At 34.6% G+C, this 15,721-nt stretch overlaps 1 protein-coding gene across 12 annotated transcripts in view; it reads right to left on the minus strand.

The window, feature by feature from the left end:
- DGKB (diacylglycerol kinase beta) overlaps positions 1–15,721 on the minus strand; it is a 398,861-nt gene that overhangs the window by 182,651 nt on the left and 200,489 nt on the right. For all 12 annotated transcript variants that reach the window (XM_065051198.1, XM_065051206.1, XM_065051200.1 and 9 more), the window contains one exon: positions 14,707–14,867. In XM_065051198.1, coding sequence (XP_064907270.1) covers positions 14,707–14,867 — 161 coding nt within the window. The remainder of the gene's footprint in view (positions 1–14,706; positions 14,868–15,721) is intronic.

A 15,721-nucleotide genomic window follows, 5' to 3' on the forward strand; every position in this document is an offset into this window, starting at 1 on the left:
CAGGGTGCACTGGAAAGCACTGACTGAAATGTGTGGTCCTATGACTTTTACTCTGATGTGCCATATCAGCCTATTCAGCCTTGGTGACTCACCAGCAGTTATATAAAATGACAGCATAAAGGCAAAAATTTTGATCCATTCTTTGGCATATTATAAGCCTAAGTACTCTTGGGATTGTCAGCGAAACAAAGAGTATGTTATGTTTTACTCTCAGAATTCCAGTTTGAATGAAGAAACTGTAAAATCACAAATAGTGAATAGAGAGTTCCTTGGCTATGTGTCTGTAGAGGCTCTTTAGTACAAATTGTTCCAGTAAGGACATGGAATAACTTATGTTCAGTAATTTGCCTCTAGTTCCACCTGGTTCGGATGGTAACATAAGACTAAGTGTTTCTTGGCTAAATCCACCCACTTCCAGTTTAGTTAAATCATGTTCCTTTTGGGACTCTGCCATAAAAATGTAGAAAACATGCAGATCTGGAAATATAAAGAATAGTTTTGTACCACTGGAATCTCTATTAAGCTATCAAATCTCTAGATAAGTAACTAATTCTAAATGGCAGCTGACATTTTTAGATATTTCCGCAATAATATTCCCCCCCATATACCATACAACATAAAATTAATAATGCACATAATTTAAATAGCTGATATACCATTGTTATTTTTATACATTTTGTAATGTGAACTCTTTTCAGATATATACAAATCTCTCAGAACAAAAAACTTCTTCCTAAATAGTGTTTGTTGGATTTTTAAAAGAATAATGTCCCTGCTATCTGGGCTCAAGATGGAGCACAGACATGTACTGTACATATGGCAGATGTCAAAACAAAAATTTCCCGTGTCTGTTTAACACCCAATTCACACATCAGATTTCTCTTTTAAATCTGCAGAGGTGCCCACTTTAAATCTCAGCATTCTAACTGTCTTTATTTCTCCTACTCATCCTTGTGTCTGTGGCCAGAATGCCTCTCTTACTCTTTTTTTATTTGTCTTTCTCCCTTATAACATCAAGAACACAACAGCTATGACTACATAACACATGCTAAAATAGTATCATACTCATAATGCACTCAAAGGATCAATTTCTCATATGAATTTTCTAGTTTTAACAGTAATTTTGAATGCAGTCAGCAAGTAGACTGTTCTTCTAAACTAAGCCCAAGGCAGAGAAAAAAATTTCCATTGGCTATCACACTGTTCATTTTCTAACCACTAAGTAATTCTAACCAATTCATTCATTTAAGATTTTATTTCTTAAATGTATATAATTAAATATCTCTAAATTTAATTTGATATAAAATGCATATAAAATGGATCATCCTCTTTGTTACCTGTAATAGACTGGGTTTCATACTATGTTCTCAGAAATAACTACTGGATGTCCTCAGTGAGTACCTGAGTCAGCACGAACATGATTTCTTTGGTCACCCTCAGCTACAAACGACAACCTGTAAAAACCCAGTAGAGCTCTGGTAGATCTGTGAAAGTAAAGTTCTGAGACAGGATCTTTAATGGCATGCGAAAGACGTAAATGATGTTGTCAGGGAGAAGCTAGTAAAGCAGCTCATTTACATAAACTGGTTTACACATATCAGGATTAACTTTCACTTGAAAACAAAATGATTAGAATTTCAATCTGAGCTATTTTTTTGATAGTTTCCATGCGTACACAGAGACACATGTTTTGTAGCTTAGTCAGGTGAAGGCATCAGTGTACACTCAGCCCACCTTATGCTCTGTACAGCTCCTGTATTTCAAAAACTCCTTTGCCAGATGCAGTTTATGTACACTGCTAGCCTCATATGTTTTCAAAATCCTGGCCTTTTTTCTTCAAGTCATTTTCTCCCTCTAAGCTTCTTCTCACTTCAAGCTCATCATGAGTCTTATGACCAAACTTCAAGTTTATTCACCTTACTCCTGACTTCAATAGAAAGCATTGTTGGCTGCTGTCATACATTACCGTAATCATTAACAAGCAGAAATAAGAAATCAAGACAAGGACTAAAATTTCAATTTCATTTGAATACAGATGCTTCTCAGTCTGTGTGCAAAAAAGCCACATCGTATTTTCCTGATATCCTTGACATTTCTTTTAAGAACTAAGAATAACAGCGTTAACAAGATGAACATACATCACAATTATATTATGATAATATGAATGAAATACTATAATGAGCTCTTAATCATTACTTAGTATATTACAAATTTCCCATGTAGAAAATAATAACTTACATATATAATGAATAATATTGTACTAGGACTAATACTGTTGTAAGTTAATTACACACTGTGTAGCTGATTTAGTTGCATTTAGCTAAGGAGCTGTTCTGAGCTCAATGCAGATTAATTATGTCTTTAAGCATATACTCTCATGTATAACTGTCACTTGCAGTAGAAGCTGTTGGCTAGGCTGCTTTGTAGATCCTTTATTAAAATGAATGAACCCCCAAAACAACAAAACAAACAAAAACACCCAGCAAAAGCCCGGAACCCACAAGACTCAAAAGCTCTACTGTCTCAGGTAAGCAAAGACAAAACATTGGAGGACTGCATGTTTCATTTTACTTCACAAAACATCTTTTATAGTATCTGTTTAGTAAAACTATAGTGCCTCATTGCATTTTATTTAACTAGCTTTTTCAATACTGAAATTTAACTTCTTCTCAATTCTATAAATTGTTCTATTTTCCAAATCCCTTTTAAATTAACGAGAAGAATTTAGGTAACTGTTGAAGACTCTCCCAACGATTCTTCTTAAAGTTTTTACTGACTATAGGAAACAATAGGAAACAAGTCACTTTCTAGCCTTTGTTTCACATCAGAAGAATAATTTTACATGACAAGAATGGGTAATAAGTGATTCCAAGTGCATGAGCTACTCATAAATCTAAAACAAGGGAGTCTTTCTTTGTTGAAGGTATTCAGCACTATTCTAACCTCATCATGAAACGTTAAAGAGAGTCTTAAATACCTAAAATTCCAAAATAAAACAAAAAAAATCTATGTGGGAAAATACGAGGGGAAGGAGGAAGGTCAAACTTAGATATACTACACTCCTGTATGACTTTTTCAGGTTTATTGAAAAACTGTTGGAGCAGCAATGAAATTTTAAAGCAAATCTCTTAATCATCCCCACCTCCTGTGATTTGGTTTGAAGTGAAGACTGGTGTACCTCAGCCAGATATTTTTGGATGGAAGCACGTTTCATGCTGCTGATGTGCTCCTCCCATATTATGGGAACACAAGGGCCAAACTGATGACCAAGTCTTTTTAGGTCAGTTTAGGACAAGCACGTGCCAGAAGAGTTCATCGCAGGGGAACAGACTATATCCAGTTTGAATTAAGACTCCCAAACTGCATGTTTTGTAGACAGAAGGGACTCAGCATCACTTGCTGAACTCCTACTGAGCCAAATTACTTGCTAATGTAAATATAGCCCACAGAACTGTATTTTCACTGAACCTGACAAAAACCTTCAGTGAATTCAGCACACTCCCCAGTATTTTTGCTGCGTTATAAGGGAAATCATACACACAACTCTCAATCTATCTATGTGATACACCTACATATTTTCAGGAAGTTCCAGCACAGACTGGTGTACATTCACATTTTAGTGTTAGAATTAAAATAAATAAATAACCAAACAGTAGGAATAACCTAAATTATTTGAATTTCTTTATACTTATATGAAAGACAAGAAATGTCTTTCTTGTCTATAATAAATAAAAAATAATAAAAACTATAATTTTTAGTAGGATTCATTAAGTAGTACAGTAAGCTCTGAATCTCTGGTGCTCTGCATGAACGTATCTTACACGTTGCATGAAGTAAAGTGCAGATCTCTCATTAGGATACCCTGATACACCTTATGAATGGTAGGAGGTTATAATGGCAAGAGGGATTTACAAGGTAAACCTAATCTACAGTGGTAGGAGGAAACTAGCCAGCAGAAAACACAACAGTATTGTTGTAATACAGATATTACGAACTCTAAGGCTTAGTGTTTTTAGCTATGAAATTCACCTTCTGCATGTCCAGAGAAATATTGCTGCACAGCAGCAATGAGAAGCCTTCAGAGTGGCTCCTATTGCTGTTTATCTATGACTTATTCTACAGATCCAGGTTTCCATGGTATGTGGTACGTGCTTGTGGCCTTCTGCCACATGGAAAAAAACAAAAAACAAAACCTGCATCAAAAAACCCTCATCACCTCTAATTGCTAGATATTATGTTCAAAATTTCTGCAGAATTCCAATAGCAACAAAAGCTGAAAAGAGTAAAAATGGTTCAAATGTGCAAATGACAAAAGCATATAAGAATAAGTTGTAAAAGACTAGTAGTGTTTGGAGAATAAACAAGCTAGCTATAGATTGTACTACCAATTACTTCTGAATAAGACAGTATTTTAAATCTTGGACTGAAGCTGTTGTGAACATGCTTCTTCTGAAAGACAGCAGAATTCTTTCCACAGATAGAGCAATCACTTCTACAGATTTGGCTACAAGACTGAGGCTATGATATAGCCAATATCAATATGGTTCTTTTATAATTATATTTACATTCGCATACAGATGAATTGCTCATTCTCTTAGCCCTTTTTGAAGAAAAAAGGTCATGTGGATTACGAAGAAATAATATTGTTTATTATGAAATGTTCTTTTCCTCGCTGGCCCAGAAATAATCCAATATATCACAGCATTCCATTAATACATTCAAAGTGATTATTGTGATTCAGAAATCACTTAAGCATGTGCTTATACCCATATATATACTCCAGGATTCAAGAGGTGCATTTTTTTTAGTCATTTTAATGTAACTGCAGAAAATGGTTAAAAAATTAACCAAGTATTTAACTGCTTTGCTAGACCAGCAAAATTTAAACGCTTACTCAAATGTCACATTGAATTAGTATTAAGATGTGAATGTGCTTAAATTCTGCATTGAATCAGAGTCTAAATAGCAAATGTCCTATGGAAAAAAAAATCCCTCTACCCACCACAAACAGCAAAATGCTGTGAGGTTTTGAAATTTCACAACACATGGCTACAGCAAAACTAAAATTCATTCCCTTTTCTAAATGCTATATACCGTAATAAATTCATTTTTTGTAGTAATACATACATCCTGAAATAACATAGATTAAAAAAAAAAAGATGATGGGATCACACTGTCGGTTAGAGAAACAACCTTACTTGCACTCTGATATTTGTGACTAAAATTTCTGATAGACAAAGTTTCTATTGATGCTAATGAAATGTTCTTGCATGAGAGAAGCTAAAAATATAGTTTCTATGTGAGATATGTGAGATTTTTCTTACACCTTTTTTTTTTTTTTTTTTTTGCATTTTTGAAAAAAAATAATTAAGGAGATGTAATGGAAGTGGAGGTTGATGACTTAGAATATAGTGATGAGGAAGAAGATCTGTAACAAGTTCAAATTTATGATTATGAGAATTAAGCAGTCATATTTTTCCCCACTGGCAGAATAAGAGGCTCTTAGTGACTGGTTAAGGCTGAAGGATATTAAATCACGACCATACAAATATCTATTTGATAGTGCATTTGGATAGTAACATATTAGGTGTCATAAAAGTACACTTGTCTTTGTCATAGACCTTTACTACTTAGTAATAATAATTTTGCAGAGAACACATCCTGATTGTAGTATTACTTACTGGTGTTAAAGAAGTTTTCCCTCTACTTCATAACTGATTTTTTTTAACAGCATATACATTTCCAGGCACATTTAGATACCCTTATTGCCTTTCCTAAATACAATTGCAAAAAATATTGTTGTTTTAGATCATCCAAGTGAGAATATCACCGTACTGCTATGAAGTCAATTATCAAATGCTGTAAAGACTGAATGAAAGACTGAGGTGTTCTACTTGCCTAAGTTCTGTTTTGGCATTAAAATTCTGTATCTATTGATGTTAGAAACGCAGTCATTTGTAGTAGTGGAAGTTTCTGAACTGCCATGGACAAGTTAATCAAATGGACAAAAACAACAGATGGAACAGGAATCTGGATATCACAGTTCTTTTCCATGTTACTGTCTTAATTATTGTCCTAGAGCATTCCACTAATTTTTTCCCTCCAATATGTTCTTGAGTATGTGTTTGCACATGTATTCAAAGTTTCAGCTAAAAGGATGTTGGAAGATTCTTATTTAAATCCTGTCTTGGTAAGTAAACAGGACATTTTCCACATCTCAATTATCTTGTGCAAATGAAATAGTTTGAGTAATATTAGCTATAGCTTTAAGTTTGCTAAGGAGCTTGATTCTGCTGACAATGACTCTTTAGAGTATACATGCAGAAGAGCACCAATAGCAAAGATCCCAAGTAGGCTCAAACCTAAGCATGCGCTCAGCTGATCAGCCTACACCAGGGAGAAGCAATTCAAAATTTCTCAATGTAACTTCTCCATTTCTACAGTCCTAAAATTACATTTGGCCCTTGAAGGCAATCACGATGCTGATGTGGCCCCAGGTGAAAATGAGTTTGACATCTCTACTCTAAGAGACTCTGCTGTTATCCTAAGAGACAGCATCCCTTGAAGTCCTTCTGGCCAGACCATTAAGCAATCCACCTAAGTATGAACCGAGATAGTATATATGTTCTTTATATACATAACAGCTACATAATTTCAGCCAAAATATGAGTTAGTTCAAAATTTGAATGGAATCTGGCCCAAGAGGAACAAAATTGAGATGAAAATCAGTGTTACTTAACCAGTTATTATTACAGAACATTTTTAAATAAACACAAGGATATACAATGGTTGCTAGTATAATCTTAACAGCTGCTCTCTGCAAATACCGATCATTACTATAGCATTTGATTTACTCTTGCACCTTGAACACTGCACTGACAGCAATGAGAACGGCTTTCATATCAGAGTGGTATCTACTGTTTTAACATAGGGAAGGTTGCACTGTGCCACACTTCAGCTAGTATAATTTGCCTTGAAATCTACCTCAGCAATATATCTTTCTATACAAACTTGTACTAAAAGACAAGGAAGGTGTTTGCAAGTTAAGTTGCTTATGGTCCAACACTAACTAATGCGCTGGAAGTGGCTTAGTAGCATATGCTCTGTAATACCCTATGCAGTATACATAAATTTGAATGAAACTTAAACAGTATAGTTAAGTTTATCTCCTATTAACATCAGACAAATTTATGATTTATTTCAAAATTAAAAAAACGAAAGAAAACAAAGGAAGAAAATGTTTATGGTAAAAGATTTTCAGTACTGATTAATGCTGACCTAATTTTAGCTCCATAAATTCTAAACTCTAATTCAGTGGCAGAACAGTAAATTCAAAATTATGCTTCCTTCTGGAAAACACACTTTAGGACTGTCACCTTAACAGCAATGCACACCTACTATTCACAATTTCTTTCAGCATTATTTCCCACAAAATTAAAAACAATACAAAGTGCTATAAGTAAACATACAGGAAGTAACTGGGAGACAGAGTTTTTGGTTTAAACCATTTTAGCCTTTTTGAGGTCAGTCATTACCTGGGTACTTTTTTTTTTTTTTTTTTATATTTTCAAGTTGTTTGAATAATAAATGTAAAAAAATCAAGGTCTAGCAACATTGGCTGCTGCAGAACAATGCTTGGTACTCAGCTGACTACTTTTGTGCCTTTGGCACAACTTGTTCATTGTGAGATATCAAATAGCAATGAGATCATTTTAAAGGACTCAATTATAATTTTTGCCTGATTTCTCTGGGTTTTGCTGGTTTTTGTGGTTTTGTTTGTTTGGGTTTTTTTTGTTTATTTTGGTTTTGCTATTTGTTTTATTTTTTGTTTGGTTTGGGTTTTTTTGTTTGGTTGGTTGGTTTTTGAGGGCCTTTTTGTGTTTGTTTTGTTGTTGTTGTTGTTGTTGTTTGTTTGTTTGTTTGTTTCTGGTTTTGTTTTATCTTCAATGAATGTGTGGCAGTTACAGAACTGCTAATACTCCCAGACTTAGGAAATTAGGACATTTTGGCCAATTTTCCAGGAACTTTTATTGACTAATCCAAGTGCAAGTGCCTTACAAAAATAATTTAGCACAGAACAGCAGTTTCCTATTCTTTATAATCATATCAGTGACTGGACTTTGCTTAGCCAATATTACTTCTGAGCTTTTAATCAACTAATTCAAACCCAACACCTCCACAGTAATTTTGCCTGTACAACTCTGCCTCCATTGTGCATCTTGCATGTCTATGGATTGTTCCTAGAACTCCTGTGGTTCTCCTGCTCCTCCCAGGAATTAGAAGCAAGCCCAAGTAGAGAGAAACACTGACTCATTTCTCCAGAGTATCCACCTTGAAGAAGCACAGCAAGCCCAAGTAGCAGAGGTTTCTTGTTCTCTCTTACATTTTTCCTACCCCTAAGTATATAAGATAGCTTCTCCCCCCTTCCACATGCTCTTTTCAACTAGGCATTTAGTGAACACTGAGGTTTCTAATGTTTAATCACAACTGAACATTTAATGAGGCATTCTTCAAGAAAGCTTTTATCAAAATAGGCATTTTGTCTCAATTTGAGACAATCACTTGAAAACACTAAAAACAAGCATTGTAACTTCCCTCCATATTTAACATTCTTCAACAGCTTCCCCATAAAAGATGCGTAGCCTCGACAGTCATTCAAATTTAATTGATGATTATTATCTAAGTAAAATTGCTTGAAAACTAAGCTACTTTTCCCCAAGCTTAAAAGCATTGTTTCTTCACATCTTAGCATTATGTAAAATATCTGACCATGCTGTTACATGGTTTGATGATGGTGCAGACGCAAGTCCTTCTCAAGGTAACAAAGACTGTCCTCGAGTTTTTTTTATGTTTTTTGGCTTTATGTGAGAGTTTGCCTCTCTGACTGTTGCTCCTTCATTTTCCGTGGCTTACTGTTCAGGTCTCAACATATGATTATTTCACAATCTTCAATGTTTATGTGTCTTGCATGTACTTGAATTGAGCGCACTTTTTGTGAATTTCATGGGATGTATGTCCATCTACTAGTAGATTTTGTAATTAACAATGTGTATCTATGTTTTGCTGTGACTGCATGACTGTTCAGTGAAAGTGGTTTCATCCTGGAAAGATCTGGGATTAGACTTGTGAGCAACTGTTTATGAAAACCTAGTTTAGTTTTGTGGGCATCTGTATCCACTTATTTTCTCTTATTTTTGCCACTTAGAGTAATGCTGGCATACAGTCATGAGCATATAGGGGTTTAGTTTGGAGGCATTTTTGGTTGGTTGTTTTTGTTGGTGGTGGGGTTTGTTTGTTTAAGTTCAGGCATTGAACTGACGATTTATTACTTATGACTGAATTTTGTGAACATATTTCTCTATGCTAAGTATAGCATGCTATGTAATTGATTAGTGAAGTGTGGTTTGTTTGTTTTGTTGTTGTGGTGGTTTTTTGTTTGTTTGTTTTATATAGCCCTGGGAAATAGATATGGAAAATAGCTACAAAAAAAATAAACCAGATGTGCTATTACAGTACATAAACTTATCTGAAGTCACCATCCACATATACATGTTGACCCACTATTGGTGAGCAGCTGAATGCTTGAAGAAAGTAGCATAAATTATGTTGTTTTATCCATAGGGAAAAGACAACCATGACAAATACTATGCACAAGTTGACTATCTACACACACGCTCCCTCTAAGTAAATTGTTTATAAGCTCAGCAAGTTAGCTAAATGAAGTGACATGACTGAAATTCCATTACTGCAGCACTTGCAGAAATGCACTGCAAGCCCACTGTCTAGAATACAGTCTGGGATAACACGCCAATACTAACATTACTGAACTCTGTCTTCGATGATCACTGCAATAATATCAGTGTCGTGCATGAAAGTATGACTATTAAAGCAGGTTGTATAGATTATGGGGAAAATAATTTTTTATTTTCTCAAAAATACATCAGTAATTTTACTTGCTACTGTTTGACAGCTGGACTAATGTTTTCTGTCTCTAGTATACCTGCTTATCTGTCCTCTAATATTACCAGTTATGTTTGTCCAGCTCACTGAATCTGAGAATTTCCAAGACAAGCTTCCATCTTCAGTTGGTCCTACTATATTCTTGAGGAGGGAATTTTTTCTTTAAAGCAAATATGACTTGACTGCTTTAATAAGCATTTTTCTTGGATATTTAGCTTGTTTTAGTGACTCCAGTATTATTGGGAAGCAGATGGAACTTCTCTCCTGGTATCTTGCCATCCTGACAGAATGATGGATGTGAGCACTTGAAAAATCTTTATCTTATTCTACATTGCTCTTAGAGGTTTTCTAGCTCCTGTTTTGAAAGTGACACATGGCTTGGCTTACGCTTTATATGGTTCTTCTGTGCTTTGTGCTTTCATTAGGTTGAACATCGCATATACTCATTCAGCTACTATATCTCACTTTGTTTCTTACTTTTTTCCCTGTACTTATGCATAGTATATATACATAAGTATATGTATATATAAATATACATATACTTACATACATATTAGAGCTCTGAGACTGCTGTACCAATATGCTTTTTTTTGCCTTGAACATACTAATCAAAGTTTCACATACACTTACTACTGTAAAACATTCATTTTCAACTCAGTGCACCATTCTCCTTCCAATAGATAAATTGCCTTCTGATTGCTGCTTATGATAAAACAAAGTAGACTGCAGACAAGGAGAGAACAGTGTATGCCACGCACGACTTCAGCAAGGTTTCAAACACTGTCCAACCCAGCATTCTTGTATCCAAGTTGGGATATTACAGTCTTGATTGGTGGAAAATAAGTTAAAAAACAAAACAAAACAAAACAAACACACACACACAAAAAAAACCCCAAAAACCACAAAGACTGGCTGGGTGACTTGGCTGACATGCCAGAATAAAAGGCTTTGGGGAGATCTCACAGCAGCCTGCAAGTACCTGTAAGGAAGTTATCAGGATGACAAAGCCAGGCTCTTCACAGTGGCACACAATAAGAGGATGGGAGACAAAGAACGTAAGTTGAAACAGAAATTCAGAATGGATATGAGGAAAATCATCATCGTAAGGACAGTCAAGCACCAGAACAGGTTGCCTACAGAGGTTATGCCATCTCCATCCTTGGAGGCTTTTAAGACCCAACTGGATAAAGTCCTGAGCAATGTGACCTTTTCTCACAGCTGACCTTGCTTAGAACAGGAGACTGGACTGATGACTTCCTGTGGTCCATTCCAACCTGAATTATGGTCCTAAAGCAGTAAGAACCATTTAACTGAGTTTTACTCCCCTGGCCTTTCTAAATATATATTGGGATTGTTTGTTGTCAAATACAATTTCTGCTGTACTGTTACAAAATTCATACAGCAGATTCTATTCTTATCAGATTAGAGGCTGTGCTTATTATTTGGCATGAATCTATGACACAATGTGCAATACGTTGTAGGTTACCATTAATTTTCACAGGGCCTTGGAGAAACAGTAAAAATGAGAAGATGGTGTAATTCAATTAAGTGTAAGTTTCTGCATGTACGCAGGAAGAATCACCTATGAAAAAGCCAAGTGAGATTTGAAGTAGTGGTTCTTCAGAACAGTATCTGAAATTAACAATGAATCACGAGTCAAATATGAATAACAAAATTCATGCTAATATTAAGAAGGTTATTTTTTTTTAATAAAGGTATCCTCTACAAGACATGAATTAATTCCTCTTTTCCACTCAGTGCTGATAAGACACCAACTGCAGCATTGTGTTTAATTGGGAGCACTATGGTTCCAGAGAGATATGGTCCAAAGGGAGTAATTGGATTGAATTCTCCTGTTTTATTTGAACACAGATAAAAGCGACACATATGATCAGATGTCTAGAAAACACTTTCTGTGAGGCTGAAGAAATTGGATATAGAAAGCTTACAGAACACAAGACTAGGGGATGATCTGATAGACCTTCTCGTAGGTAATAAGTAGTTTAAAAGAAGAATGGAATAATTTGTTTTCCTTGTCCACTCTGTACAAGACAAAAAGACCTGGGCCCAGACTACACCAAGACTATTCTGGTTAAATATGACAAAGATATTTCAGAGTACAGACAAAAAAGTAATACAGTAGGTCATCACAGGTAAATCTGCTTTATTATGAATTTCTAGAAACAAACTGGACAAACATCTGTCAGGAACTAGTCAAGGGCCACTGACACTACCTTATGGAGAGGAATGGATAAATGAGTCAATGACTTTCTATGGTTCTATGAACAACATCAACTATGATATCAATCCTTTTGGTTTCTCTTAATATAACATTGTAGGCAGCATTAGTATTTTTCTGCTATAGGCTTGACTCCAGATAAGGTCTTGGGTACCAGCAGCTATGGGCTGGTGTGTAACATGGTGGTAGATTGCTTCTTTCCCAATTCAGTACTTGCCAAAGTTTACATTAGGCTCCAAGTATTGAAAACAATTCTGCTTTCATGAATTAGATTGACTTTATTTGTAGCCAAGTTTGAGTACTTAGCCTGTTTACACAGATAAACATTTTCCCTGGCTTTTCAAAAGTTATTATGAATGCTACCTAATATATGAACTACACAATTTTAGCAAGTCTAAAATCCAATTTCTGATGTTCTCCATTCACTTTCTCTTATTGAACAAAATCAAGAGGCAGACTTTTTATTTAGTTCCATGTATGACAAACTGGGCAGATCTTACCCATTCAAAAATATGATTTCACAATTTTAGAAGCTTTTCTCAATGCAACATATTGCATTGTCCATTCCTGGTATAATTTTCTGGTGCTCACATTTCTATTATGTGAAGAATCAGAATTTTTGTGTTATTAAATTCATGGACTTAACGTTTTTAACTAAAACCTGAGTCTTCCAGTTGTCCATGAAGCCTGTAATTTTCCTGCAGCATTCTACAAATAATTTATAGTATCCTTAACAGTATTATGATCTTTCCACTGTATAATTTCAGTTCAACTTTTCAATTCTGTGTTCTTCCCTTTAAAAATGCTAAAGGCTTCTTTGAAGCCTAGAATGTTCACAGATGTCCCAGTATCTACTTGGCATTCAATTTCCCATTTCTGTGCTGTGTCTTTACACATAGTATTACTCTACATTTTAGAAACTATTTAAATTGCACTGTATTAATATATACGTGTAAAATCTTATCACTTCTCCCTCTCACTTCTTGTTTGATTTCTTAGTATAACACATTTATTTTCTTTCTTCATCTGTGAGCTTTATCATAAATAATTCCTTTTGACAAAGTCAATTAATATTTCCCCCTGTGCTGGGCATTTTCTGTTATCATGGTATTTTTTTCCAGTAACCAAAGATTTTCCTTTGCACCTTCTCTCCTATTTATAAATTTAATTTTGCACTGGTTTTGGTGCATGTATTCTGCATTTATGTACTTTTATATACTAATTTCTGTTATTTATGTTGGATCTAGTTGTTCTCTGCACTCACCTTGAACAAGAGGCTAAAATCCAAACTATTCAGGAAAAAAACCCACAATTTCTTATTACTTTAATATCTTAAACCTTGGGGAGACCTGATGAATTGTTTTTCCAGCATTTAGGACTACACAATACAGGAAACGAAGGAAAGTTTTTAAGGAATAGACTGTCTCTGTGTGTTGCTCCTAGGCATTATCAAAATTAAGAATTGCAATTAAAACATAAAAATTTCATCAACCACTTAAAGCTGGGGCAGAACCTTGTTAATGCTGAAGCACAGTGACCGAATAAAATAAGAACACATCCTTAATTTCCCTCGATTTAACAATGCTGTATGTTCTACTTCCCACTAAAACACTTTTCTGTAGCTTTTTGAAACACTGAATTGCAGAATTAGATATCCTCTACAAGTGGATTTTGATTTTTATAAAAAAATTATATACAGACTCATGTGGAACAAGCTGATTTCAGAACAACGAGTGTAGCTATTGCAGGGCATGTTCCCAAGCTAATTAGACTTCATTTGTGTCTGTGTTAAAAATCTTATTTATGAACTATTAAATCTGTGAAATCCAGACCTCATCATGGTCCCCCTTCTGCTTGTGTCTGACAGCACATCCATATCAAAAAGCTGAAGAGTCAGACTGGACATGCCCAATTCCCCTCGTATATGCAGTGTGGATAGCAGATACAACAGGAAACCAAAGTGAAGCACAAGCACAAGAGATGCAGTTTAAAGGACACAAGAGCTTCATTCAAACTGCAAATATTCCCATAAGACAGAACCAAGAAGATACTTGTGGATTATTTTTATATTATTTTATTTTATGATCTAAAACTGCCCTGAACAAATAAATAATGCCACTGTTCTTTTAAACAGTTCTGATTATGTAAATCCTAACGGAAAAGGTTACCTAGAGTTCTTACTAACTGATTAGTTTTTCTTTATATTTTTATAGGTTCTTCATAATGACAACCTAAATTTAGTGCTATGGCTGCTCATAAACCATTAGGAACAACACAAATATCTTCTTTATAGATGGGAAGGTAGAAGGTCCTGAAAAATAATTCTGGCTTGAATGTGTGAAAGTAAATTTATGTAAATTGCTGTCAGTCATCTAAGTATTCATTTCACTGGCAAAATAACATTATAAATGGTCTGTAGCCAACAATTCTTCACTTGAAGACATGCAATGAAAATATTTATTCAAAACAGAAAAAGAAAATAACTTAAGGATAAGCATAAGTCTTACCACGCCAATAGAAAAGTAGTTATTGATGATGTTGTAAGGCACTGGGTCTCCTTTCTCATCTTTATCATTGGGTATTACTTCAAATTTCCACCTGTCCAGCAAAATCTCTGAGCTGTTCTCAATGTCTTTTAAGATCTTCATCAAATTCTCACCTTCATAGCCTAGCAAAACATGAAAATGTTTATTTAATCAAATATAATAAAGTTTCATTCATTTTTTTTTTCTAGATGACTGGAAAAATAAAAAAATATGCATATAAGACCTGAAAACCAGGTTTGTGTTTGAAGTATTGACAATTTTCCAGCACCTCTCATTAAAAGGAGTACAAATGCAAAGTGATTTCTGCGCTCAGCTAAATTAATGTAAACTTAGATTAACTCTGCAGATTTCACTGGGCATCAGATTTATACTGGAGAAAATAATTTGATGTTCAATATCTGCCAATCTCTTGAATTTTCCAAACAATTATGGCAGTTATCCAAGAAGCTACAGTTAAACTTTGCTAAATGTTCTTGTTATGAAATTAATCTTAATGCTTAAATTCCTTTGATTTCAAAATTTCTGGAAAAAAGACATACAGTAGATTTTTCTGATTCAAGTCAGACAAGGTTAAATGTTGTCTATTATTTTTTTGTTGATTGTTTCAATGTGGTTAATCATAACCAATCCAAAATTTGAAATCTATAACTGTTAACTTATCAGAAGAACTACAAGAACAGGTTTCCATCTTTCAACCATGTCTTTATAAGCTTCATCTCACCCTGTAGAGAGATCTTTCCTACCCAAATGTCTTTAGGTAATTCACTTGTAGTAGTTCACTACACTGTACACTAAACTCAGTAGAAAACTTATGTATACTCAGAAGCGTGTAAATACTATACAGTATGCATGTGTACATGCATAAAAAGTATGGGGATTTAGCTAAGGGAAATTATCAACTCTGAATACTATTCAGACTAAATGACTTTATAATAGATAACTGAGACCTGTGGACTCATTCCTTTTTCAATTTAGA

This window comes from Columba livia, chromosome 2, assembly GCF_036013475.1.
Source record: "Columba livia isolate bColLiv1 breed racing homer chromosome 2, bColLiv1.pat.W.v2, whole genome shotgun sequence".
NCBI classification, from domain to species: domain Eukaryota; kingdom Metazoa; phylum Chordata; class Aves; order Columbiformes; family Columbidae; genus Columba; species Columba livia.